At 44.4% G+C, this 23,453-nt stretch overlaps 1 protein-coding gene across 5 annotated transcripts; it reads left to right on the top strand.

Moving 5' to 3' along the window:
* The first annotated feature begins 8,043 nt into the window (after positions 1–8,043).
* Positions 8,044–18,641, top strand: LOC120844912. 5 transcript variants are annotated; one of them, XM_040216922.3, is made up of 7 exons: positions 8,044–8,241; positions 9,708–9,819; positions 10,098–10,256; positions 10,401–10,516; positions 13,472–13,559; positions 17,245–17,334; positions 18,498–18,641. In XM_040216922.3, exons 3-7 carry the CDS (start codon positions 10,144–10,146, stop codon positions 18,499–18,501), a joined length of 411 nt encoding a protein of 136 aa, XP_040072856.1. In that variant the 5' UTR covers positions 8,044–8,241; positions 9,708–9,819; positions 10,098–10,143; the 3' UTR covers positions 18,502–18,641. The 5 variants fall into 5 exon arrangements, 2 of the variants coding, with proteins under 2 accessions (XP_040072856.1, XP_042143639.1); XR_005716503.3 differs by lacking the exons at positions 13,472–13,559; positions 17,245–17,334; positions 18,498–18,641 and adding an exon at positions 12,558–12,633; XM_042287705.1 differs by lacking the exons at positions 9,708–9,819; positions 10,098–10,256.
* Positions 18,642–23,453: the final 4,812 nt, after the last annotated feature.

Here is a 23,453-nt window from a genome sequence, read left to right as displayed (position 1 = left end):
CGGGTTCATCATCAAGGTCGCCGTCAAGTTTGTAGTCATGGTTGCCGTTAAAGGGCAACTCCGGACCATACTTTCAATTTTGGGGTTATGACTGTTTTTAGTGCAGTCAGTGTCCCTGAATTACAAGCTGTAATTTTTTGCTCGTTATTGTGCGTAGTTTTAAAGATATGGACGCCTCAAAGTTTTGTTTGGAACACGGCAAACAAAACCGAAACTAGCCGCTCGAGGCCTTGGCAGCACTAGAAATCAGCCGCTATGTGAACGTGACATCAGGATCGTTCTCGTTCAACGAGTACGCAGGCCGAGCACCAGCTACTTCTGTTGCACTAGCCGTCTAAAGGTAGGAGTTAGGCTGATTTTATTTTAATTCTGTATACGTGGTAGTTATCCAGCATATGTAGGAAGAGTTAGTGCGTATACCCAGAAGTTAGCGACTGGAAAACCCGTAAACTCATACAGTGCCGTACTCGGCGGCCGCTGCCACCGTGCGTGTGCCATGCCGTACTTGTCGCTAGTATACCCAAAAGGTAGTGACTGGAAAACGAGTGAACTCGTTCAGTACCGTACTCAGCGGCTGTCGCCGTGTGTGCGGTCTTCCGTACTCTGTCGCGAGCCCTAAATTGTCATCGGGGCTCCGTGAATGGAGCGACGTTGCTCTACGACGGGCTGCCAGTGATGTACAGTACTGGGGGCCCTCTCGCTTTCGCGCTGCGGGTCAGTAACAGGACATGAGTCTTTGAGGCTTTCCAGCACGGGCTGCTGCGTTAGGGCTGTACATGTCTGTTTTTGCGTTGTTTTTTCCTTGGGCGCGTAAAAGCCAAAGTCCACTCGTCGAACAGCGTTTACCCACACCTTCTTCAATTTCTGGTACGTTGGAAACTTGTGAAAAAGCACCTCCGGGTTGTGCAGCGGGTTGTTTGAACAGCCCACAGCACTACAAGTTGTACTCCGCATCCTTCGAGGAACACCTAGGCAGTCTTGGGCGCTACGAGTTGCTTGCTAAAACCAGTCTTTGAGTCCTCACAAGCAAATAAACAAAAGGCTATACCGAAGCTACACGGGCTACAGATAAAAGCAACGGCTAAACATGACAATCACAAGTCCAAGTAGCGGTGGTAGCGGCTCAAAGAAGCGCACTCCACGTAACGCTCGGACTGGAGGAAAAAAAGAGAACGCTACTGACGTCACGGCCCAATGTTGCTTTAGTGATCGGCAACCCGCTAGCCGCCCGCTAAGGTGCAGCGGCTCGAGGCGGGTCACATTTTTATTATCGGCATTAGTTGAGAATGCGGCATCCCACAAACGTAATATTTTGGCTGGGGTCGTATTTTGTGTCACTACAGCGATACCAGTAATTTCTTTAATTTCGAGTTTTGGCCGGAGTTGCCCTTTAAAGTCATCGTTCGGATTGTCCTTGGGTAACTGTCAAAGCCATAGTCGGGATCGTCTTCCATGAAATTGTTTAAGTCTTCGCCTGGGTCATCATCAGTGTCGTCATCAGTCTCGTCATCACGGTTGAAGACTGTTTGTCATCGAGGCCGTTGTCAGGTTGGTTGTTGACATTGTAGCCGGGTTTGGTCTTTGCAGTTGTCGTCCGTTTCATCATCAGCGCAGAAGTCGTCATGATGTTTTCGTCTAAGTGTGGTAGCCAGGGGCTTTGTCAAGTTCATTGTCCGGGTCGCTTCCGAGGCCATAGTTGAGGTCGTCGTTGATGTCACAGTTGGAGTCGTCCTCGGATGATTTCAAGGACGTTGCCTTCACGATGGTCGTCTTCAGAGTTATCGTGTTCACAGATGGTACGCTTTATGGGCATAGACTGCGTTACCCTGCACATCCACCATTATGTCATGAACAAAAATAAACTTGATTAATAAAACTTCAGATCAATGTTAAATGCAGCGAACTTGTGCCGAGAAACATAAAGTAACAAAGACCGCACATACTTTGACAGCGACAAAAGGACCACTGACTCGAGCAGCCATGCAAAGCTCTTTTTGTAAGCCCGTAGGTATCTAGAAGGTTCCGAGCTCGAACAAACAAGATTCTCGAGTCATCTCAAACATTCTAGGCATGCAAACAAACGAAAGATTCCCCATTCCCCCCAACTCCATTCCAGAGAATTGGAATTTTCTAATACTAATTCCATACCTTTGAACACCTGGAAAGAAAAAAACTGGGCCCATCTCCACTCCTGGAATGGCTGAACTGCTGCATTCCATTACTCTCAATCCCTCCCAATTGTGAAAATGGCACTTGACAGCTAGTACTAAGTTACCGGAAAATAACGTCAGCGTAAAGCTGGCGTTGTGAAATGCATAGACAACTGCAAAATTCAAAACCCTACCCGCAATCATTGATTTTACTAAGTTGAGCGTTGGTCGCACATAGCACTAGTGGCAATTGGTATGGGGGCACTGCAGATATCGATCGCACCACCACCAGGCGTAAAAGCCTCATAACAGAGAGGAAAACTAAGTCACCCATCTTTTCCACAAAAGAACCGTATATGTCTTCCACTTTTACGAGATACATAATAAGTGAGGAGTCACGTATATTAACGAAATGCGGGCGGTGTGACATTGTCCCTGCCTGGTGGCCTGCAACTGGTGCTGTAATCACACATGGTCCAACAGCCTTATGGTTGCATCTCGCAGCGCCAAGAACGACACTTTGGCTGTGTTCCAAATCTTACCCAAATGGATCAGAGTTACTCCGGTGGGTCGTGTCACGTGACAACACAGATTGAAAAGTGCTGGGCACGGGTAGGTTTTGGAACGCCGAGGTACAAAACCCTTATTCTGGAGTAAGATCGAGTAAATTGTCCTTGTCCGCCTACAACTCTACAGTTTGGGTTGCTTCACTGGGGTTGCCACTTTCATCCTCGAAGGAACATAAGCAGTCAGATAACCAAACCGTCAGTTACCTAAGTGCAATAATGCCGTTTCGAAAGCCCCTTTGACGGCATCGACACAGCTCGCATTAGAACAAAGCCTATTCCATTCCTACTCTATTCTGGGCAAAATGTAACTACTAATTTCATTCCCATTCCATTCCAGTGCTGCCACCATTTTATTTGCATTCGATTCCAGGGTTGTGGAAGTAATGAATCGTTCCAACTCTGGAGTGGCAACTCCTCAACACTGGTGATAGTCATCAAGGCACCCAGTTCAGTGCGAATGCTGTCCTCACAGCCCATCCAAAGCTGCTATTACTGTAACAGACTCCAGTACGACGAAGTAGTTGAATTCGGAAGCCTGTTGTGCAGATTTGTACCTTGCATTGTTTCCGGTATTTTTTATTTCTTTTGTATTTTATAACGGACAACTCTTCTTTGTTAAAAGTGTAACAAGCGTTGTAATCTCGGTATTGTTGCCAAACCTGAAGGTTTTATGATCGGTGCACTTTTAAATAAATATATGCCACAGCCGCAGCTCAGCGATGAGCACTTACACTGCGACTTCGGTGTTTCGTAAGTATTAATTTTGATTGCGCAATAATGATGTTTGTCTTCTGTTAGAATAAAAAAAACCAAAACAGTATTCAACATGATGGATAATTTTGGACACCCGCGGCATCTGAGCATTTGTTCTTTTCCTCTGAAGTGTGTCTCTTGCTTACTACCTATAGAGTATACGATGTTGTCTTACTACCTATAGAGTATACGATGTTGTCTTACTACCTATAGAGTATACGACCGACTCCGAGCAATAAAAACATTCTGTTTATTCTCATGTCGTTGAGCTCGTGGCAACGAGTATGAGTAGCATTGTCATCTTTGGCGATGCCAAGGCTGAACCGATAGACTGCCGCAGAGCTATCGCCCTCAGCTCTGCACTGTGAGGAATGGCACGATTTTGTTGAAGTGATTGCGGCTCCAGAGAGGTGTCGTTGCTGTTGACATGTACCGCAAGCAGGATGACACACTAGAGAGCAGGAAAGGGAGCGTTCGGAAGCCGTGCATTGTAGTCGACACCGAGGTCAGGAAATGAGGCAGCAGACGGGGGAAATCGACCCTGTCGTGCTTTCAGTCCGGCTCGATCAGTTTGGAGTATACAGCCTCGGACTGAAAGGGGGATGCCGGCCGACTGCGGGGCCGATGCAACATCCCCTAAGATGAGGAACCGAACTGAGAGCGAATGCCTGACGTGGCAATGATGAGGAGACCCTGGTCGGCTAGCAACATGCCTTGTGAACAGTGAAAATGTCGATGAATATTCACTGGCCGAGCCGGTGGAGCAAGCAAGGTGGTCGCAGCCCATTGCTGGGAGATGCCTGCGCTAGATGCGACAGAGCAGAGGCGGTTGTGGAGGCGCTGCAGATGTGGAGGCTGAGAAAGTTGAATATGTGCCTACTGCATTTTCGTCCGAAAAGGCAGAGCCGTTGCCGTGCTCTTGGCCACGAAGAACATTTCCCTGGATAGCAGGTGCTCGGAGTCAATCATCATGTCCAGGTCACCAATTTGTAGCACTTTCGATCTTAAGGACGGAAGAGACGGTGCAACAGACTCTAAGTTTAACTGTGAAAACATTCTCTTTATTCTTGTACCGTCAAGCTCATTCCGATGAGTAGGTTGCTTTTATACACTGCAGTCATTAACATTATAGTTGATCTAAGTATTTTGCAACACTATTAATACGGCAGATTGGGCGAGTTGGTACAGCATAATTACGAACCAGCGCACAGGTAGACAGTTACTCAAAATCCAAATACACAAAAATATACTCTCGCACAGTGCTGATGTGAGTTTTTTGTGTTTGGATATTGGGTAACTGTCTACCTGTGCGCTGGTTCGTAATATTGCAACACTGCCGTCTTTAGGCGCGGTGTGGAGGCTGAACCGATGGGTCACCATAGGCCCATATCTGTATCTGTTTCATATTCTGAATGCCTTTTTGCACGGCTCTGTATTTACCTTTGTCTTCCAGATTTTTACTGCTCACTTGTTTTTTTAATTTTATTTAGATGATACTACAGTCCATTGAAGGCCCAAGTAGGAGTGGGGTACAACATATGCATTCACACACGTACAACAACAAACAAATAACACGAACAACAACTAACCGGCAAATATACAGGATATATATATTTAAAAGGGGGGGGGGGGGGGGGGGGCACAGCATGCATCAAGCAGCATGTAATTTAATCATTTGTAATAATAGATGTGAAATTTAAAACTCATATTTAAGATTGAACATTATCAAACAAATGTGAATTTAATTAAGCTATAAATTTTATATAGACTGCTGCTTTTTACACAATTTTGTCTAGATTTTCAGGATACAATCTGCAAGTACGCATAAAGTAACTGGAAAGTTGAAAGAAGCAAATTAGAGATTGCAAAACCTACTTCTCAATAGATATTTTTTTCCCAAAGTATTTACGTGATAGTGCAGCTGAATTAAGGCTCTTCTTTCAGTTTTTTTTTTATTTGAAACACCTTAAAAATACATTGTTTTCTAAGATTTTTTTTTATTAATATGCTTGGAAAATTAAGTTACCGATTGTGTTCAGTTTATTCTAAACTATTTATATGAAATGCCAAAGTGCTTTTGTGCATAACAGTGGCTAGATAAGGTTTTTATAATTTCTGATAAAACAAACTGACTAGTTTCTCTTTAGTGACCGTTTCACCAAGGTGACAGCGGAACAGGTAACGGATCCCGACGTCAAACTGCAGGAATTTCAGATACATGTTTTCTTAGCGAATGCACGCCACTGTTGTGACATATTTGAATACCCTTATCGCTTGCTTGGGCTCAGCGGGTAATGCAGGTCGGCACTAGCGTGAGTAGAAAGGCTGAACTGCATAAAGCGATTTAGCGAGCGACGGCGACAGCGACGAGTCAGCGACGTATTCCCCTATAAAAATGGCTTCCGCCATTCAATATACATCTGACTGACATCCTATTGCCCCTATCGCCATTCGATTGCTCTCGCTTGAAATTTATGGACACGGTATTACCCCTTTATTGAAGTTTGGCACTGACGTGGTAGGCGCTACAATGGCAATCAAATGGCGAAAGAACCCTTTAGAGTCTTTTTATTGGCAGGTGTCAATACAGAATTCGGGTATCGTCTTTTTATACTCATCCTATTGTCAATCAAGCGCCCCCGGTGGCTGTGCAATACCGGCCAAATTCTGCTGCAAGTAAATCAAACTTTAGGTACAAACCATAGTTATAATATACGCTAGAGGTTCAATTGGCTCTTGTGTTCCGCGGCAAATTGAAGAAAACCATACATGGTAAATTTCTTCCAAAATGTAATTTAATTACAATTACAATCATTTCGCTCCAAAAGTAATTTAACCATAATTACAACTACTACTATGTGAAAAATAATTCATTACATTTACAAATTACATCAAAAAGTAATGCAATTACTTTACAATTACTTATTTCTGGGAGCGACCATTTTCGTCTATATAACTTCAAACAACATGTTAAGCATGCAACGCATTTCTTCATTCCTTGCCCAAATGTTTGAATCGCCGAATATATGTCACGAATTGTACATTTTTTTGGTAAATTTTCTTAAATTAATGAGAGAAGTTAACAATTTGGGATAATGAAATCCTACGTTCTTATATTTTCAAGAAATAATAATAAATTAGTTTATATACACGAAGACACCAGATCACTAAAATAAAATTGGTTGACACACCTTTGTTAGCCAGGCAAATAAAAATGTGACAATTAGCTATATCTGAATATTTTAATAGTGTTAATATATGACTACATTCTACATCCACACGCGCTAATACAACCATATTTACAGACAAACGTTTCATTTTTTTCTAAATTATTTACAGTGAGTTGAAATTACAATGGCTCAAACTAAAAAAAAAGACCCGAATATGGGCTCCCGAATCCATCATGACAATATCCACAGGTGCGAAGTCAGCTCAAAAATGCTTATGCAAATAATATCCGAAGTAAAACCAACGAAAAATAAACGTGAAAATAATACAAAAAATGCGACAGTACTCAAAGAGGGGCGCAAAAAAACTGGCAAACAAATAAATAAAAAAAAAATACTTCATAGACCCTTAAAAACCTCAGCCTCGGCCGCCTTTTTTTTTTTTTTTTTTTTCGGAAATTTTGTTTTGTTATTTGACTATATTTACGACATTTCTTTTTTATGACTAACACTGAAAAAAAGAAAATAAAATGCTGTCGACGACAGTGCTAAAAGCGCGAGCTCGTTGCTTTGGATCGCGCGCCACGAGCGCTCCTGCAGCGGGTGCAGTCATGCCAGTCAAGGCTACTCGCTCGCCGCTTGCACGGCCTTCGCAGCTATTCTATGCAAGGGTGACAATCCGTCGTATTGCACACAAGTACAGCTCCAGAAAAATGCGTACGAAATTACTGCGGCTGGGCTCTGTCGCCTCCGGTACACGTAATCTTCATTTGCAACAGGAGTGACGGACGGCACCGGGCGAAATTTGAAAATGGAGAACGCTTATTTTGATGTTCCTGAGAACGCGACGAGTACAGGCGGCAATGTTGACAACACGCACCAGCGCGGACACCGCCGAGCCGAGCACCCGGCCACACACACGCCGAGCTACCGACATTTCACAATGCAGTCAGCGGCATCCAAAGAAAACGTGTTGTTGACGTAGAAATAACTAAGATGTCAAAATAAAAGAAAGGGGGGACGGACAACGAAGACTTCCCGTTACCAACACGCTCGTTTTGTTTTTAATTTTTTTTCAAAATAAAAGCTGCTATTTTTACGTCCATGACGCCATTGTCCACGCCCCCTGGATATCCAATCGGCGTCGAAAATACGCAGCCTCCGATTCCAAACCGAAACTGAAATCCCGTCGTAGTTGTGTGCCTAAGCGAAGTTTCGTATCGCGTATAAAACTTTTATTTTAATACATTTGTTTTAGTTTTTTAAGTTTGTTAAAACGTTTTACTATTTTGGTTCGCCACTGTTTTACGAATAATGTTACGTTAACTTTTTTTTTTTTCGCATTTATTATGCACCTCGAAACAAAGTCGTTTACAAGCCAATCCAATCCACCCTGAACTTCATTTGCGTCGAAGTCTCCGAAGATTTGTTGCGGTTTGGTGTGTCTTTTATTTTTACGTGGAACTCATATCGATCCGATATGCCGCGTCCGAAAATGGATTTTGCGACTAATAAGTGGCGAGGCACCACGCGAGCAAGAATGAACAACCCTGGAGGTTATGGGCACTGCTCAATTGGCTCATTCCTCGGTGCTTCTCGAAGGTAAGCCTTTTTTCTCTGTGTCCTCCTAAGCTTCCGTTCAAGCATCTCCTTGGTTTGTTTCCTTGCCCTGCCTTTGCCTAATCGCGCCCGAGAAGTGTATTCTGACAGGTATTTTCCTTAGGCGAGCATCTCTCCTCGCGCTTTTCGTCAAACCGTCCGATGGGTTGCGAGTTCTAATCGCGAAACCATGATTCGGTCACCCAACACGTCGGTCGACGTGTCAAACGTTTTATCGCACGTGGGTCGTCACTTCGCGTCGGCACGCATCGCTGCCTACCCATATCTGTACTGGCCAGGTTTCTTTGTCGGCCCGCGCGTCTTATCGCTGTGGGTGATCTCAAGCGACGCGAGCGAAACGCGTAAAAAAAGAAAACATTGTGGTTGGAGCCGTTTGATTTACTGCACCATATGTATATATAGAGAGAGTAAAGCTATACGCACTCCGGAGTGCCCTTCGGACGGAAATGGCTATACGCACTCCTCCGAGAGATCATGCCGCTCGGGCCACCCTTTTAGAACGGCGCGTGTATCACTGGGGAGCTCGTTAACACAGCCCCCCACCTGCGTTCACGCCGCTTCGCGGCGACGGTATCGGCTGCTAATTACAAATCGTAACCAGTACACGCCGCTTCGCGGCGTCCTGCCGGCAATCCAAGCCCCGCTGTCCCCGATCGCACCTCGAAAGGGAGTCCCATACCATTTAGTTTTGCAAAGTTTCTCTACTCGATTTTTTTTTTCTTTACTGTTTATCGCAAAAAAAAAAAAAAAAAAAAAAAAAAATGTCCTAAATATCGCCAAATGCCTCGACAAAACAAAATGTTTGAGAAAAAAAAAAGAAGAAAAAAAAGCAGGCCTACTGCGGATGGAATCCGCGTCCACTTGCGTATGAAGCGGACACCTTGACCCCTATGCCATGCCTCCGCTTAGAAAATTCGTTGTGACCACTCGTTTTATGCGAGAAAAGCGGAGTGCGTATAGCCATTTCCGTCCGAAGTGCATTCCGGAGTGCGTATACCTTTATGCATAGCTGATCCAACCTGCATTCTCTTTTGCCATTGCCGGTAGCAAATTGTGTCTGTTTAGTATTGCACACCTGCCAACTTCCCCGTATTACCCAGAAGTCTTTTAAATTTTGATCAGTTTGTATGATTGACAGAAAAACTTCCCGAAAAGAGAAATTACCCTCCCCCTCTCTTTTGTACTAAAGAGTTTTTGCCATCACTGTGGACGGCTGCAATCCCATGAGCATAGGCAGTGCAATATATAAATATAATGAAGTTGTCTTCATGCAAATTTGTTCCCAATATTTCTTTTTAAAACACCCCCCCCCCCCCCTCCCCTGCTTAGAAATTATCCCGAATTCGGTGTCCCCAAACTTGGAAGGTATGGTACTGTCTGTGCCTTTTCTATCTTGTGTCATTTATGTAACGTAATATATCTGTTCTTCATATTTATAATCGCTGCAGGCCTGGTCAAGGAGGAGTTGCTCAGTGAACTACTAGTTTGAGTTCCCTGAGACGGACATCACCTACAGTGCCGAGGTACAGGCTTAATGGCAGATATCAATAGGAGATGATGGTAAGCTGTCCTATTTATTTAGCAGTGTCAGAGTAACTCACTTGAGTTTTCATCACTGTTTTCGCTGACAGTTTGTTGCCTGCACACAAAAATGGTCCATTAATTGTCCATGTTCATTAAAATTGATGCAGCCTTCACACTTCTGCGGTTTAGAGCGATTCGCAGACATGTCGATCATAGTCGAAACAGCGTGGCTCATCATTAGAGTTGAATGCTGAGTTTCGCTTAAAAACTTTTTGGCCACTTCGATCACTACAAAACATTATTTGCCTTCTCAGGTACGCGTCACGTCTGTTTGGTTGGACAGCCACCAAGTTGACTTGGATGTCAGCGCCTGTTGTCATCAGAACCTGGTTCTTGTGCTGCCACATCATTTTTGGTGGTGGCGCTGTCGTCACCTCCCAGCGCTTGCGCTCCCCGAGTTCCCATTCAAGATGGTGAGTGGTATACTCGTGGGGGCCTCGCTGCTGCAGGTGCTGCCATATAGCTCTGGCTCGTGGTGGCTCCACCGCCATCATTTGTGCTCCCTGGGATCCCAGCCGGAGTGGTGACAGGGATTATGCAAGGGCTCTTTGTCGGAGGTGCTGCCACGGACTTTGGCTCGTGGGGGTGCCGTCGCTACTGACAAAGCCTGTGCTCCCCGTCGTCCCTGTTGAAATGGTGGCTGGAACTTGGAGAGGGTTTGCTGCCACAGCCGGTCAGTTCAAGTTCCGCACATTCTGCCGTAGCCCTTGGGAATTCGTTCCTTCCATGTTGAGGTTCTAGTAGGAGAAGTCCACCGCTGTTGAGCTGCATGTCACCACAGCAGTCAATCTGCAGAGGGGCATGGCCACGTGACCACACTTCTGAAATGTTAGAGCCTTGTTGTGGACATGGAGGCCGGTGTGAGAGATTTAATATGCGTCTGGCACAACTGCCCGGCGAAAGAACTCATGGGTGTGCCACATGGAAAGTGAGCAGACTGTGCAAATCTCTTTTACAAAATGGCGCTAATAGGTAGTGTCTGAATCATTCTTGTCTTACGTAGGTGATACTTTCTAGGCGTAATGTGTTAGTAGATAGCTATGGTGTTATTGCTTAACTCTGAACAAGATACAAAGTATGAGACATTTTCAGGCCAAGTAAAAAATTTCTGCTCACTTTAATCTTGAAGATCTTCCAGAGTTTCACATCATCCAGCAATCCTGAAGGCGATGCACCACATGTAATTATAATTAATATTCCCGCTCTTAGTTTACCAGGAAGGTGTTAAAAAAATTGTAAGTAGTGTTAGTTGCTTAGGAGAGCGATGTGTTTTGCAGTCAGTCTTGCACCTTGGCGTTCCATTCGCTTTGGGATGAGGTGCTTCATTCTTGTGCGTCCTTGGTTGTTTCCTTAGCCCCTAAAGATGTTGGAGATTTATATGTTTTATTTTTGGGGAAACCATGTTATGTTAGTATCTGGCATGCTTTTTTTTTTATTGCTGAAAGCTGTTTGAAGTGAGCCTTTTGTCCACCTAAGAGCATAATGATTGGGAGCTTCACTCAGGTGTGTTTTCTGGCCACACCGCAGAGCATGATTGTAAGCATCGATGCATGCTATTGATACCAAGATCGGGACTTCAGAGAGGATCAGTCAAGTCTTCCTATTTTTATTTCCATTGATTCTTTGGCATTCTAGATATCTTTTTGTAAGCGTGTTCACGTAAGCTTGTTCAACTTTCTGGGTCATAGTATCGGGTCGTTCTGTAATTATCATATGCTTTATGCTTTATGCATTTGTCATTAGTCGCATCTGAAGTTGTCATGGGCACATGGCTGACACATTTGGTGCTGCTTTGATTTGGAGGGAAAATATTGTCCGCCATAGGTCTAGCAAACTTCATATATTCTACACTTCAAAATTTTCTCGTAGACCTGATTACTAGGCAATAAGCTCCTTTTCAATATGTGCATTTACTTAAATTGAAAAGCCAAAAGGCTTTTAATAATCAGCCACATGCAGAATAAGAACAGTGTTTCTGCCACCTAGTGTGGGAGAAAATGGGTGGGGGGGTGGAGGCCAAAGCAAACGCAAGCAGTGTGAATACAACTCTAGGACTTATATGCGGGGTAAGTGAGGAATTTGAACTGTCTACCAAGACCATGTAGCTCACACATTTAGCAGAGGATAATCGGGTTTGATTTAACAAGCTATTGGGGTAGTTGTAAAGCTCCTATACAGCCCCACATGGAGTCACCCTGCATGCACTGATCTAGACTGCTCGTTTCACATAGATTTTTGTGACCTATTGATCTAACTGCTTCTATTATTTGCAATTTTTTGTGTTATTCAGGATAATTGGGAACCCAGCAAAAGGTTGGCATGTCATGGAGTAAACATGTCATTGCCAGTGTGCTTCACTCTAAAATGTAATGCATGAGCAGTGGCCAAAGCTGATGACACTTGTCTAATGAGCAAATCAATGATACTGCACAAACTGAAGCATATCTTCCTGGGACCGTTGCCATTCCCCTATACAATTATTGCATGACCTCCTTGTTTTTTTTTATTGCCCTCAGTTAATTTGACGAGGACGGGATTGCTGTTATCCTTAATAGGTCGGCGTGTCACGTTTATCTTGAGGTCCAATTAACGGGAAATTAGTTTTGATAAGTTAAATAAGGGGAACAACAAAATATTCAGAGCAATGTCTTTTTTTTTCTTTCTATTTTTTGCATCACCGAAACATTTATTGGTCACCGCATTGAAACTGGGAGTGTAACGCACGAAGAGAACTGCAGTGTGACCCTCCAGTCTCTGCCGTCAGACGATGCACACATTCTGCAACATAAGTGCAGGATCAGCTTTTTTTTTTTGGGGGGGGGGGGGGGCGATTTTTCTGAGATAACATGAAAATGTTGTGGTCATCACCATCAAAGTGATTTGTTGTCTGCATGTTCCCTGCTTTAGTGACAAGGCCACTGACAAGCTGCTTCACGGGTACTAAATTGAACCGCTTGACAAGTTGCTCAAACAATAGTGATACACAAATGGCAGTACGAGGACAAGTTGAAGAACCACAAGTTGCGCTTGTCCTATCAAGCACTATTTGTGTTTTGCTCCTCTTCATCTGCTTCATAAAGAGCAAATATATAAGGCTGCTTAATAAAATGACAGCGTCCGTCAAATCGGTAAACATTTCTCTGTAAAATATATTGCCTTGGCCAAATCCAAGTCTCGTTTTCACGATGAGTCGCATAGTGAATCGGCTAACAATGGTTGATGAATATGATGTAGTTCTACTGATTCAGTAGCATACTTCAATCTCTCTTCTGCACAAAACATATGTTTCGGAGCGGTTGACATAGTGTTTTCTCGACAGCCGAGGGGCTTGAAGCAGGTGCTTAATGTCTGTGAGCCTCCACCATTGAAATTTTAACTTGTCACTTGCTCTAGAACTTGATAATGGAGCAATGGCAGATTTTATGAAGTTTGCGAAACCGACGTCGGAGACCTTCAAATGGGAAAGGTTTACAGGGCTAAAAAAATAATGACAGCACGTCCTCACTCACAATTATCTGTAATAAAAAGACGGTGCCCAAAGAACTGTAGCTAGTTTTAAGTGTCACTCGCTGAAGCGGTTTGTATATTGTGTTAATTCCTGCATTTTGCTGTTTTTTTTCTGTTTCAGGATCCAGTGTTACATTTTTGTGGCTTTTTGGTTGTTTCCCAATTATTGAAGGGAGTTGCAGGCTTATCATGGGCGACACAGTGCTTTGGTGAGTGTACCTTTTATTTACTGCTTGGCCAATCAAATCGAGTGGCTTTGCAGGAAACTCTCTACAGTTTAAGGATGTTTGAGGGTGTGTTCTCCTTCAGACATTCTGAAATGGCACAAATTTTTTTGTGCTGTATCACTATACTCTGTTGAATGACCAGCTGAAATCGTAGTAGAAGCTACGTGCTCGTTGGACCAGTCATATGTCTACCTTTCGCCATGTGTTACACTCCCGCCCATAACCATGTGCAGAAGGCGGGGTCAGGTAACGAGAGGGAGGTGGTTGATTGATCCGGTGGGTGCGTAGTTACCACCACAGTCAGCTTAGAGGTGAATGTTAATTACTCAAGCTTTAAATAGGTCACAGTACTCAAAGCTTGAGGAACACCTGAGAAGTTTTTAGAATGTTTTTATTTACCGTGTCTACTCGCTCCATGAGTCTCAAACTACGTCCAACTCGGCTAGCCATCAAGCCAATTTTCTTTCGCCGCCAAGCGGCCAGGCCACTTCAAACCAGGCACAGCATAGCGGTACATGCTTTCATGGCTGCAAGTGTGTAGTTGCGGATGTGATCAAGAGTGAAACCGAGCGGCGCATACACGTAACAAAGCTGGAGTCGAGGAATTGCCCAGCGTTGGACATGTTTCGCCCACCGAATGCATTGATGTCAACAAACACGCGGTCATCTGTAGTGTGCTTTCGGACAGTGAAATCGTGAAAGTGGTTAGGCCTAAGGACGGTCGCGTCACTCACCATGCTGAGTGAGCTTCCCTAGTAAAAAAAATCTTAAATGTATAAAAAAAATTTATGTCCAACAAACGCGTATGATCCAATAAGATCATATAAGAAATTGCAAGAACCTTATAGAAACATATAAGAACAATATAAAATTATATTTGAAGTTATAAGAAACTTCTTTTCAGTTTCTTAAAACTTCTTATATAATCTTATATATTTCCTCTATTGTTCTTATACGTTTTTATAAGGTTTTTATATGATCTTATTTGGTCATATGCTTTTATTGGACACCTAAATTTCTTACATGCAAGATTTTTTTACTATTCACTAGGAGGGCGCTTTTCCTTTGACAGAAGGCACACCGAAAGCACCCTAAAAAAAGGTTTTCAAATTGTAGAACATGGTTATTGTAGCGCGCCCACGACCAGCCGTCAATGCGCCTCCGTCAGTGGAGACATGCCACAGTACTTTGCCGTGTCATACTGCCACCTAAAATTACATTTTCGCGAAGTGTGTAAATGCAGAAATTTACCCTGCATAATGAACGCACCCCCGAAATATATGTCAATTTCAGAATAAAGAGGTGTGTTCATTATGCGGGTAAATATGCTAAAAAAGTGAATGATGACTCAAACAAATGCAAAACTCATACATTGGAAGTTGAAAAAAATCACCAACCATATCCTACAACAAGGTCCCAACGTTTCAAAAACAGCTTGTTTTTTTCTTCAGGGGTGACTGCTTCCAGATAGGGGACAACAGCTTTGTTTTCTTCTCCGATAGTCTCTTTTTTTTTCACTTCGTTAGGTGGCTGAGTTTGTTCACATAGCATGATGGCAATGTGCCAGTGGACCTATTGATGTTTCCTGGTGTTGTTTGGATATGCCATGACTATAAAAAGTCAAACTTTGGCATGCCCTGGGACCGCCCAACTAGGGCTATAGTCCGGCAACGTACTTTGGCACTGAAAAGTGCCATGGACCCAAACCTAACTGAGCCCAAGTAAGGCACTTAGGTTTGCTACACCTTTGCCCGAGTTTGGCGTTTCTTTGGCGTGCTACCTGGGAACAATCGTTTGTTATGCGTCTTGCAAAAGGGGTGTACTGCAAGGACTGCAAATCTGGATAAAAAGTGAAAGCCGTTTACAACTTCCTGTAACGCCGAATTGGAGCGCAGCTCTTGAGGAGGAGGAGTGGAGGGTGTATTCCTCCTCCTCCCTCGTGATCATGCCTGCTAGTCCTCCTCCCCTCCTGCTCCCCCTCCCTCTCCTTTACCACCTCCTCGTCCTTCAAGCTCCTCCCCTTGCCTCCGCCTCCTCGTCTCTCCTCCCCCCCTCCTCCACCTTCGTACTGCTTTCCTCCTCGCCGCTGAAGTCATGTGACCCCCTCCCCCCGAAATCACGTGACCCCCCCGAACCAGACAATGAGGGGAGGAGGAGGAGGGGGAGGAGGAGGGCAGAGGTCTGGGGGGTCACGTGACTTGAGGGGACGGGATCACATGACCTTGGGCGGGCCGTCACGTGACTTCGGCGGGGGGAGGGGAGTCACCCCCCGGGGTCACGTGACCTGGGCGGGGGAGGAGGAGGGGGAGGGGCTACGCCAACGCCGACGCCGCACAGGCTGGAAACGGGTCATGTGACCCCCTCCCCCCAAGGTCACGTGACCCGCCCGGACCATACTACACAATGAGGGGAGGAGGAGAAGGAGGGGAAGAGGAGGAGGAGAGGGAGGGGCGCGGTTACGCCGACGGCGACGCCGACGCCGACGCCGCTCAGGGTGGAAACGGGCCCCTAAGAGCTGCGCTCTAAAAGCTGCTGGCAGAAGTTTGTCTCAACATTTATGAGGGTGTTGGCAAAGTTGATGCGATATTCATTGTCCTCACAGTGCTCTGCAACAGCGCTGCGCTCGTGGTCGAATTTGCAGTTGTTTTTGTGTTGTTGAATTCTTTCTGGGAAGTTCTTTTTTTTCCAATGTAGGTGGCATGGAATTGAATATACAATGCCCTGCGCTCTTTGTTTCGAGGGATGACCTTTAATTCGCAGCATCATACGTCAAAGTGTTGATACCGGTTTGTGGGACACCTGAATACTTTCTTTTACCAGCATACATGACAGCGCTTCGCTAGTCCCCTTTATGTAGGGAACACAGATGCGGGTGTGTGGACGGATGTTTTTGAGTTTTTAAGCTTTCTCCCGACCAGGCAGGCCTCTGCCAAAATGTTTACCCTCAAAACTTGCACTGCATGTAGTAATGGCTCTTGGTCTGCGAGAATTTTTGTTTTAGTTTTGTGTTTGTTGAACATTATTGGCCAAATGACAAAGGCTATGCCACCTCATTATGACCACAGTAAAAAGAGCTATACAATTGATAACATAGTCCTGTCATGTTTTTGCTTTGAAAAAAATGTTAACACACGAGATTAATCTATTTCTTGACCCCTTGACTGGGGACCCATGACCAAAAAAAAATTTTTTTGTCCCTATTTTGCCTATATTTTTTTGTACGAAACTTTTCTTGTGCTACCATCATAGCTTTAATTTCTAAAGGAAAATTATTTCCGATGTTAGGGGATAGATGGTGCTTCCTCCCGTACGATAAAAAGAGTGAGCGTTTATAGACACACTCCCCAAACTGATTGAAGAGTGGTGCATCTATGAGTGCGCTTCCCAGGCTGCTGTTAAAATTGGCAAGCATCCAAAGATCTTATCAAAAGTAATAGATAAATCTTTGTCTAAGGTGAAGTGAATATTTACATTAAATTCAAGTAATGACGCAATAACAACATGGCAGTGCCCACAAGCTGCATGCGCATGAACGAATTTCACCATCCAAATGGATGAATGACTGTTTTGGCAGAACTGGACAATGAGGAAAAGGGTACCAATACTTGAGTGTAGCTTTCTAGGGGCTATTATCATTTTAAATTGCAATTCTCATTTGCTCTTTCAGCTCGCACCTTCACGAAGTACAGCAATGTGGGGATGCAAGTCGAGGACAGCCTCTCTCGATTTCTGTCCCGGGGGCGCTATGCTCTTTCAGGTAAGCTGCTTCCCTCTCTTAAGAGACACGAGTAGACCCTTTTATTCGAGACAAGAATGACGATAATAATCACATCAAATAAAATGGGGAACAAGGGGACAAAGGAGATTCCTCTTTGACCTTTCTCCCCCTTGTACCCCTTTTCCAGGGATTATTATTGTATTCATACTTATTACATCATTGTGGAGTTGACATTTTGACAACCTGTGGTTGGCTGATGTGTTGTGGAAGTCAAAGCTATCGCACATTCAAACATTGTGTGAAATACAGTAGAACCCTGCTGCTGCATCTTTATGCAGTCACAATAAAGGATCATGACATGAGCGAAGATGTAACAACTGATAATGCCCTTGGGATAGCTATAGATGTTTCAGGAAGCTGTATTCTCTGTTTATCTTACCTTAGCTTTTTATGGCTGTAAAAAAGATTGCCTTATTTTAAATGTTGACAATTTTTTCAACACTTCTTAAAATTGTGGTTGAACTATAAGTAACACACTGTTTACAGACAAGCTTGTGTTTGCCCACAGCAGCTATGGGCACTGCATACGCAGGAACTAGATTCGTGTGAGCAGACATGTGTGTACATGTGCCGTGCCGACAGCCGCGCCATCGCAGTGATGCGTTGTCTATAGTTGCAGTTAAAAAAATATTGAAATATGAGGATGCAAAAATTCTGAGCCCATCGAGCTAAACCACAGCTGCCTCAAACAAATCACTGCACCCTGCACGCCACATCAAAGCAGTGGGGCTTGATGCAATCAGCACTGCTTGAACATGGTGGCATGGAGGTGGTAAAGAAAAATGGGGTGTCGTGAGAGCCTGAATCTCTTATTGTCATACAGGACCAAGCAAGAAACACAGTGCAGAGAGGCAAGGAGGTAAAATAAAGGGAGTAAAGCAAAAGGAACAGGGTATGTGTTCCTAGTAGTCATGCCGGCCACCTTGAGTGGCAGTGTTTGGGCATAAGAACCAAGAAGGAAATTCATGAAGCCTGTAATTCTAACACATATATACTTTTGGACGTTCGATAGGACCGGTTTCCGTGAACATAACAGCCGAGAAAACATGTGAGCAAGGTTCTTCTGTGCATATTTTTGAATGTGCTGCAAGAATATTTCTGGTTATATGCCCACTTAATTTATAATGTTTTTCTTCTTTCAGCTGACACCTTACAGACATGTCAGGAAGCAAGGAAAGGTTATTTTTTTACTCATCGTTTACATTTGGGTGATTAACTTAGTCTTGAAAAAAAACACGTCATTTTAATGACATTGTGATAAATAAATTTTGGGTCTTTAAATTGTCCTTCAATCTTTGTTTTCTTCCCATATTGCAAGCCGGCACTATGTGTATCAGGCATGGAATCAATGGTAGGCCATGTAAACTATTGCAGTTTTTCGGCTGGCCAGCTTAAAGTTTACGAGGGGTTGACAATGGCGAAATGGTCACGAAATTCGATCAAATGACGTCTATGTGATAATTATGCCCTTATAAAAATGGTTGATGCCATTTTGTATTATTGCCAAATGGCAGCAGGTGTTTAAGAGCAGTCAATCAGCAGGCAACAGATGTTAATCGTCATTGAGATGTCATCTTGTTGACCCGGATAGCCATTTCGCCACCGTCAACTTTTTGCCGTTCTATTGGTTATTGTCGGTGCATTGCCAGTGTATCTCCATGCTAATGCTAATTGGCTATTGGAGGCAGTCAAAAGACTATAAAATGTATAGTCCTTTGATTGCCTCCTTTAACCATTTAACGTTAACATGTAGATACACTGATGATACACCGACAATAACCAATAGAACGGCAAAAAGTTGACGGTGGCGAAATGGCTATCCGGGTCAGCAGGGTGACGTCTCAATGACGATCAACATCTGTTGCCTGCTGATTGACTATTTGTAAACAGCTGTTGCCATTTGGCAATAATATGACTTTCAAATGGCATTAACCATTTTCATGGGGGTTACGAAGATTTCTTACTATCGCTCGTCGCGTCACTCGGTTTTGGGATTTCTAGAAAACATCGTTCCGCTTTCATGCGGCTTGCGTCGTCGCGCGAGTGACCGAGCGTCAGGGAAGCGGGTCGCCGTCGCTTTTCTCGTCGCTCGCAAAATCGTTTACATTCGGTTTATACTTCACGCTGTCAATAATATCGACTCGAGCGCGCATAATTTCATTTCCAAGAGAGCGCGTGTAAATCAAACCCTAAACCAAGACTGGGGCTACAGCCAGCAGCTTTGAGAGTGTCATACAATGGATTATAGTTTGACAGAAGCAAGCACACACTTCGCTAGCGCATTCCAGCCTTGAGCACTCGAACTTCCGAAAACGAAACCAGATTTTGCTACATTTTGGCTAGCTCGAAACATTTTTTTTTAATATAGGGTGTCTTTTAGCCATAATCTAGACTAAGAGAAATATGTACCTTCCCAAATTATATTTATGTCGCCGTACTATATCAGTAATAATTGTGTAATATCGTTACGTTCATGTAAAATACGGGGGCGGTCACCGGACCTTCGTCTAAAACAAAAAGTCTGCTATATATACCGAGCGGGTTTCTATTGTAATTGAGTAGGAGTGTCGGGTTGTTAGTGCCTCTGTTCGATGTTTGTCTATGTACATGCTTGTATGTTGATCTTGTGGTATATGCTGTGATGCATGTGTTGGTATTCCGCCGACCGTTCGAGCGAGTCACTTCCAGAAATGCCAAAATGTCTTTTATTTTTGTAGTCTTTCGTATACTCACTAGGTGGCGCAAGCAGCCGCCCAGTTTTATTTTAGCTTTGTTCGTACATAGTCCATTTATGTGTAAGGAACCACACCACATAGCTACAGTCCAGTAGAAAAGTAGCCGCGTGTTTAAATGGCGCATAGCGCCGGCGTTCAGTTCGTCTTCGTTCGCTGGCCGTTTCGGTAGCCGATTCGTACCCGGAAAGCCGCAAAATTTGCGTACACACGAGATATGAGTGGATACGTCGAAACGTCGCGAACAACTTTGCTCGCGGGAAAGAGGTTAGCGGGACGTCGGTAATGCCGGTCGGGTAGGGTCGGATCGGGTCGGTGTCGGAGCTATTCGTCGTCGCTCACGGCAAACGGGCTTTTTCAATAAAGTTCATGTCTGTGGTCGCGAAAAGATAACTCCTGTGGAAATTACCCGGCGTCGGTGACAATGCAACCGGCTTGAGGCCTCGGCGATCGGCTGAACCGCCACGCGAACGAGACCTGCTCGATGGGGAAACACGCTGCTGGATGCAGTCGATGGTCGCTCCCACTGTTGCGTAATCGCCGTAATGGATACGGCGTCGGCGCTTGGGGGTGAATGCTTGCGGTAGTTCAGCACGCATGGACGATTACGAACGAACACGTGCAAACTACGCTTTCGCTGCGGCGAAAAGCCGTGTAAAGCGCTGGGCCTCGGTCGCAGAACCCGTCTTGCGTCAAACGGCTGCCATTGTAAAAAAACACCCCTAGACGTGTGATCGCAGAACAAAGTACACGTTCAAAGATGTTCATTTTACACGAGACCTCAGGTGCAAACGAAGTACACCGAGCATCCCGTGTAAAACGAACACCATTTGGGGAGTCCGCCCTGGGACAACGGTTTACACGTCCAGGGGTGTAATTTTCGCTGTGTGTGTAGGAGGCTTAGTATTTGCTCTAGTTAACTTTCATTGCAATATTATCCTGCGATTTCTTCTTTAGAGAAATTTAGTCGCATGCCAAGTCCCGAACCGGAAAGACAGCACTTCACCAAGGCCTCGCTCCCGAACACCATAACTGGCAAGTTTTAAGTATATAAAAATGCCGGCTTTCCTTCAAGCCGCTTCAACTGCAAGTCAGATGTCAAACTATTTCTGAAGTATACTTGAAAAATAAAAATGAAATCAAATGTAGTGGTCACATCAACCTGAATTCATTTTATATTAATGTGCAGGCATGCATGGCATCGTCGTCTTGGTGGTAAATAATTTCATGATGAACAGAGCCAGCCAATGGTGCTCAGCATTTCAAGCAGCCACGCAATTGTGCCTTCAAGAAAACACGCACACTGGCTGTAACAAAAACGTCTAGAGCAAGACTATATACAGCTTCATCTTTCAGCCCCTCAATTTACCACAACTTGCACTCCTAGCGGCACCTAAGGAAGCCACTAGGGGTAGTATTTTAACGTGTGTAACCTGTTGACAACAAGATTCGATTCATTTATCTATACATCACCATACCCCGTTTGTAATTACGGTGGATTGTAGCGGGCTTTACAACGTATCTCAGCCAATTTAGAATATCAAGTGACAACGCGTCAGTGCGCCCCTCTCCAAGGTCACATGACTCACACAACATGGAATTGACTTGTACGACTCGGAGCGCCGTCTGTGGTCCATTGTAAGGTAAAACGGAGCATACGAACAGCAGACGTTAGGAATCGTATGCCCCAACATTTGGCAATCGGTGGAGTGAAGATGTGGAAAGCTAGGTTCCATCGCTTGTAATGCCATGGCACACCGGGTGATGTTTACACCACGCTACTGAAGTATGAAATCTCCAACAGCTGTTGGGTGACAATTTTTGAATCACTTTATATTTTACATGTCATCGACCAAGTTATAGTATAAACAAATATAAAAATTATATTGCTTAAAAACAAGTCCGAGGACACCTAAGCATTTATTATGATTTCTTAATGCGAAAGCATGCCGCCTGCGACGTATTGCTTCCGCCTCGCAGTGTCGAAGGGCCTCGTCTTCTTGCCGCCTGGGACGCTTCGAATCGCGATCCGCTTGCGCCTCCCGACGGCCGAGTGCGCACACTCGTGAAGTGCCCGCGGCGCGCTGAGCTCGGCCGTGTAGCCACTCCGGAGTTCGCACGTGCGGGTTCTGCTGGCACTGCGGCCAGCCGCTGCGCCGGCAGGGTGAGGCCTTCTCTGGGGGTGGTCCTTGGATCTACGCCGCACGGCAGCCAATGGGAGCCTCGTTCCTTGAAGCTATGACGCGCGCCAGACAATGGGAGTCTATCCATCAGATGGACGACAGGCTTGGCTCCATGGGAACAGGGTAGTTTATGTTCCGTTTGGTGCGGCTTCACGACCTGATAACACCGGTTCACTCCATGGGACATATAATGCTTCCGCATTAAAAAACATTTCAGTCACAAAAGGTCGTAAATTACGAAGAGCTAGGTGGTCACTTGGACGCCAGCGTAGATAGCGGTGGCACAGCGAAGAATCAAGCATAGTCATGTCTGTAATCGTTTATATATCTCTGGTGTTTTTGCTTCACGCACTTTTGTCTTTCTTTCATCCCGTCTTTTACACTTTGTTTTTGAAAGTGTTTTCCTTTTCTGTGCGATGGAAGGAAATAAGTAGTTGTCAGTTTGAGCTTCTCGTGTTCGATGTAGTTTTTCCATTGTCTCAGTTTTGTTGCCTTTGACTACCTGCCAGTGCAGTTTAAATTCAATGATGAACAACCAACTCACCCCCACTCAAGTATTGTTGAGCTTAATAGTTCAAACAATGCGAAAAATGGGCTTAGTTTTGGTTTCTGTATTTGGTTCATTTTGAAAAAAAAGAGCGTTAAGCTCGGGCGTGCACACCTTCGCTGCGGTACATCCTACAGTTAAAATGTAGTTTCATTTAATTTCATTTGTATTACCTTCAGGGCCTCCTGAAGGAGGCATTACAGAGGGGGGTGCCATATCCATGGCTCAAAACAAAAAAGACAACAAAACACAAAAAAAAAATGAAGGAAAGCTTTGGAAACATCACTATATAAACACTATTCAAACATTTTAGCAATCAGCTGCAAATAACATTTATGGTCACTGGTAGTTGCCAAGCTTGTGGGTATAAGCTATTCCAATCCCTTATGCATAATGAAATAGGTGATCATTTGAATGTGTTGGTTTTCGAAAAAAAATGGGTTCAACGTTTCAGGGGTGGTCGAGACGGGAGGAAATATAATGGACCGGGGAAATACAGGTTTGGCGAGACCACGGGTTATAGTGCAATATCTGCATGAAAGAGAGTCGATCTATTTTTCTACGAATGTCAAGAGTTTACAGGGATATGTACTGATGCTATTCCTAGTGTAGTTACTGTATCGGTTATGACATCAC

The sequence above is a fragment of the Ixodes scapularis genome, unplaced genomic scaffold (assembly GCF_016920785.2).
Source record: "Ixodes scapularis isolate PalLabHiFi unplaced genomic scaffold, ASM1692078v2 ptg000225l_1___fragment_3__unscaffolded, whole genome shotgun sequence".
Lineage (NCBI taxonomy): Eukaryota > Metazoa > Arthropoda > Arachnida > Ixodida > Ixodidae > Ixodes > Ixodes scapularis.
This window is presented reverse-complemented; position numbering and strand designations above follow the sequence as displayed.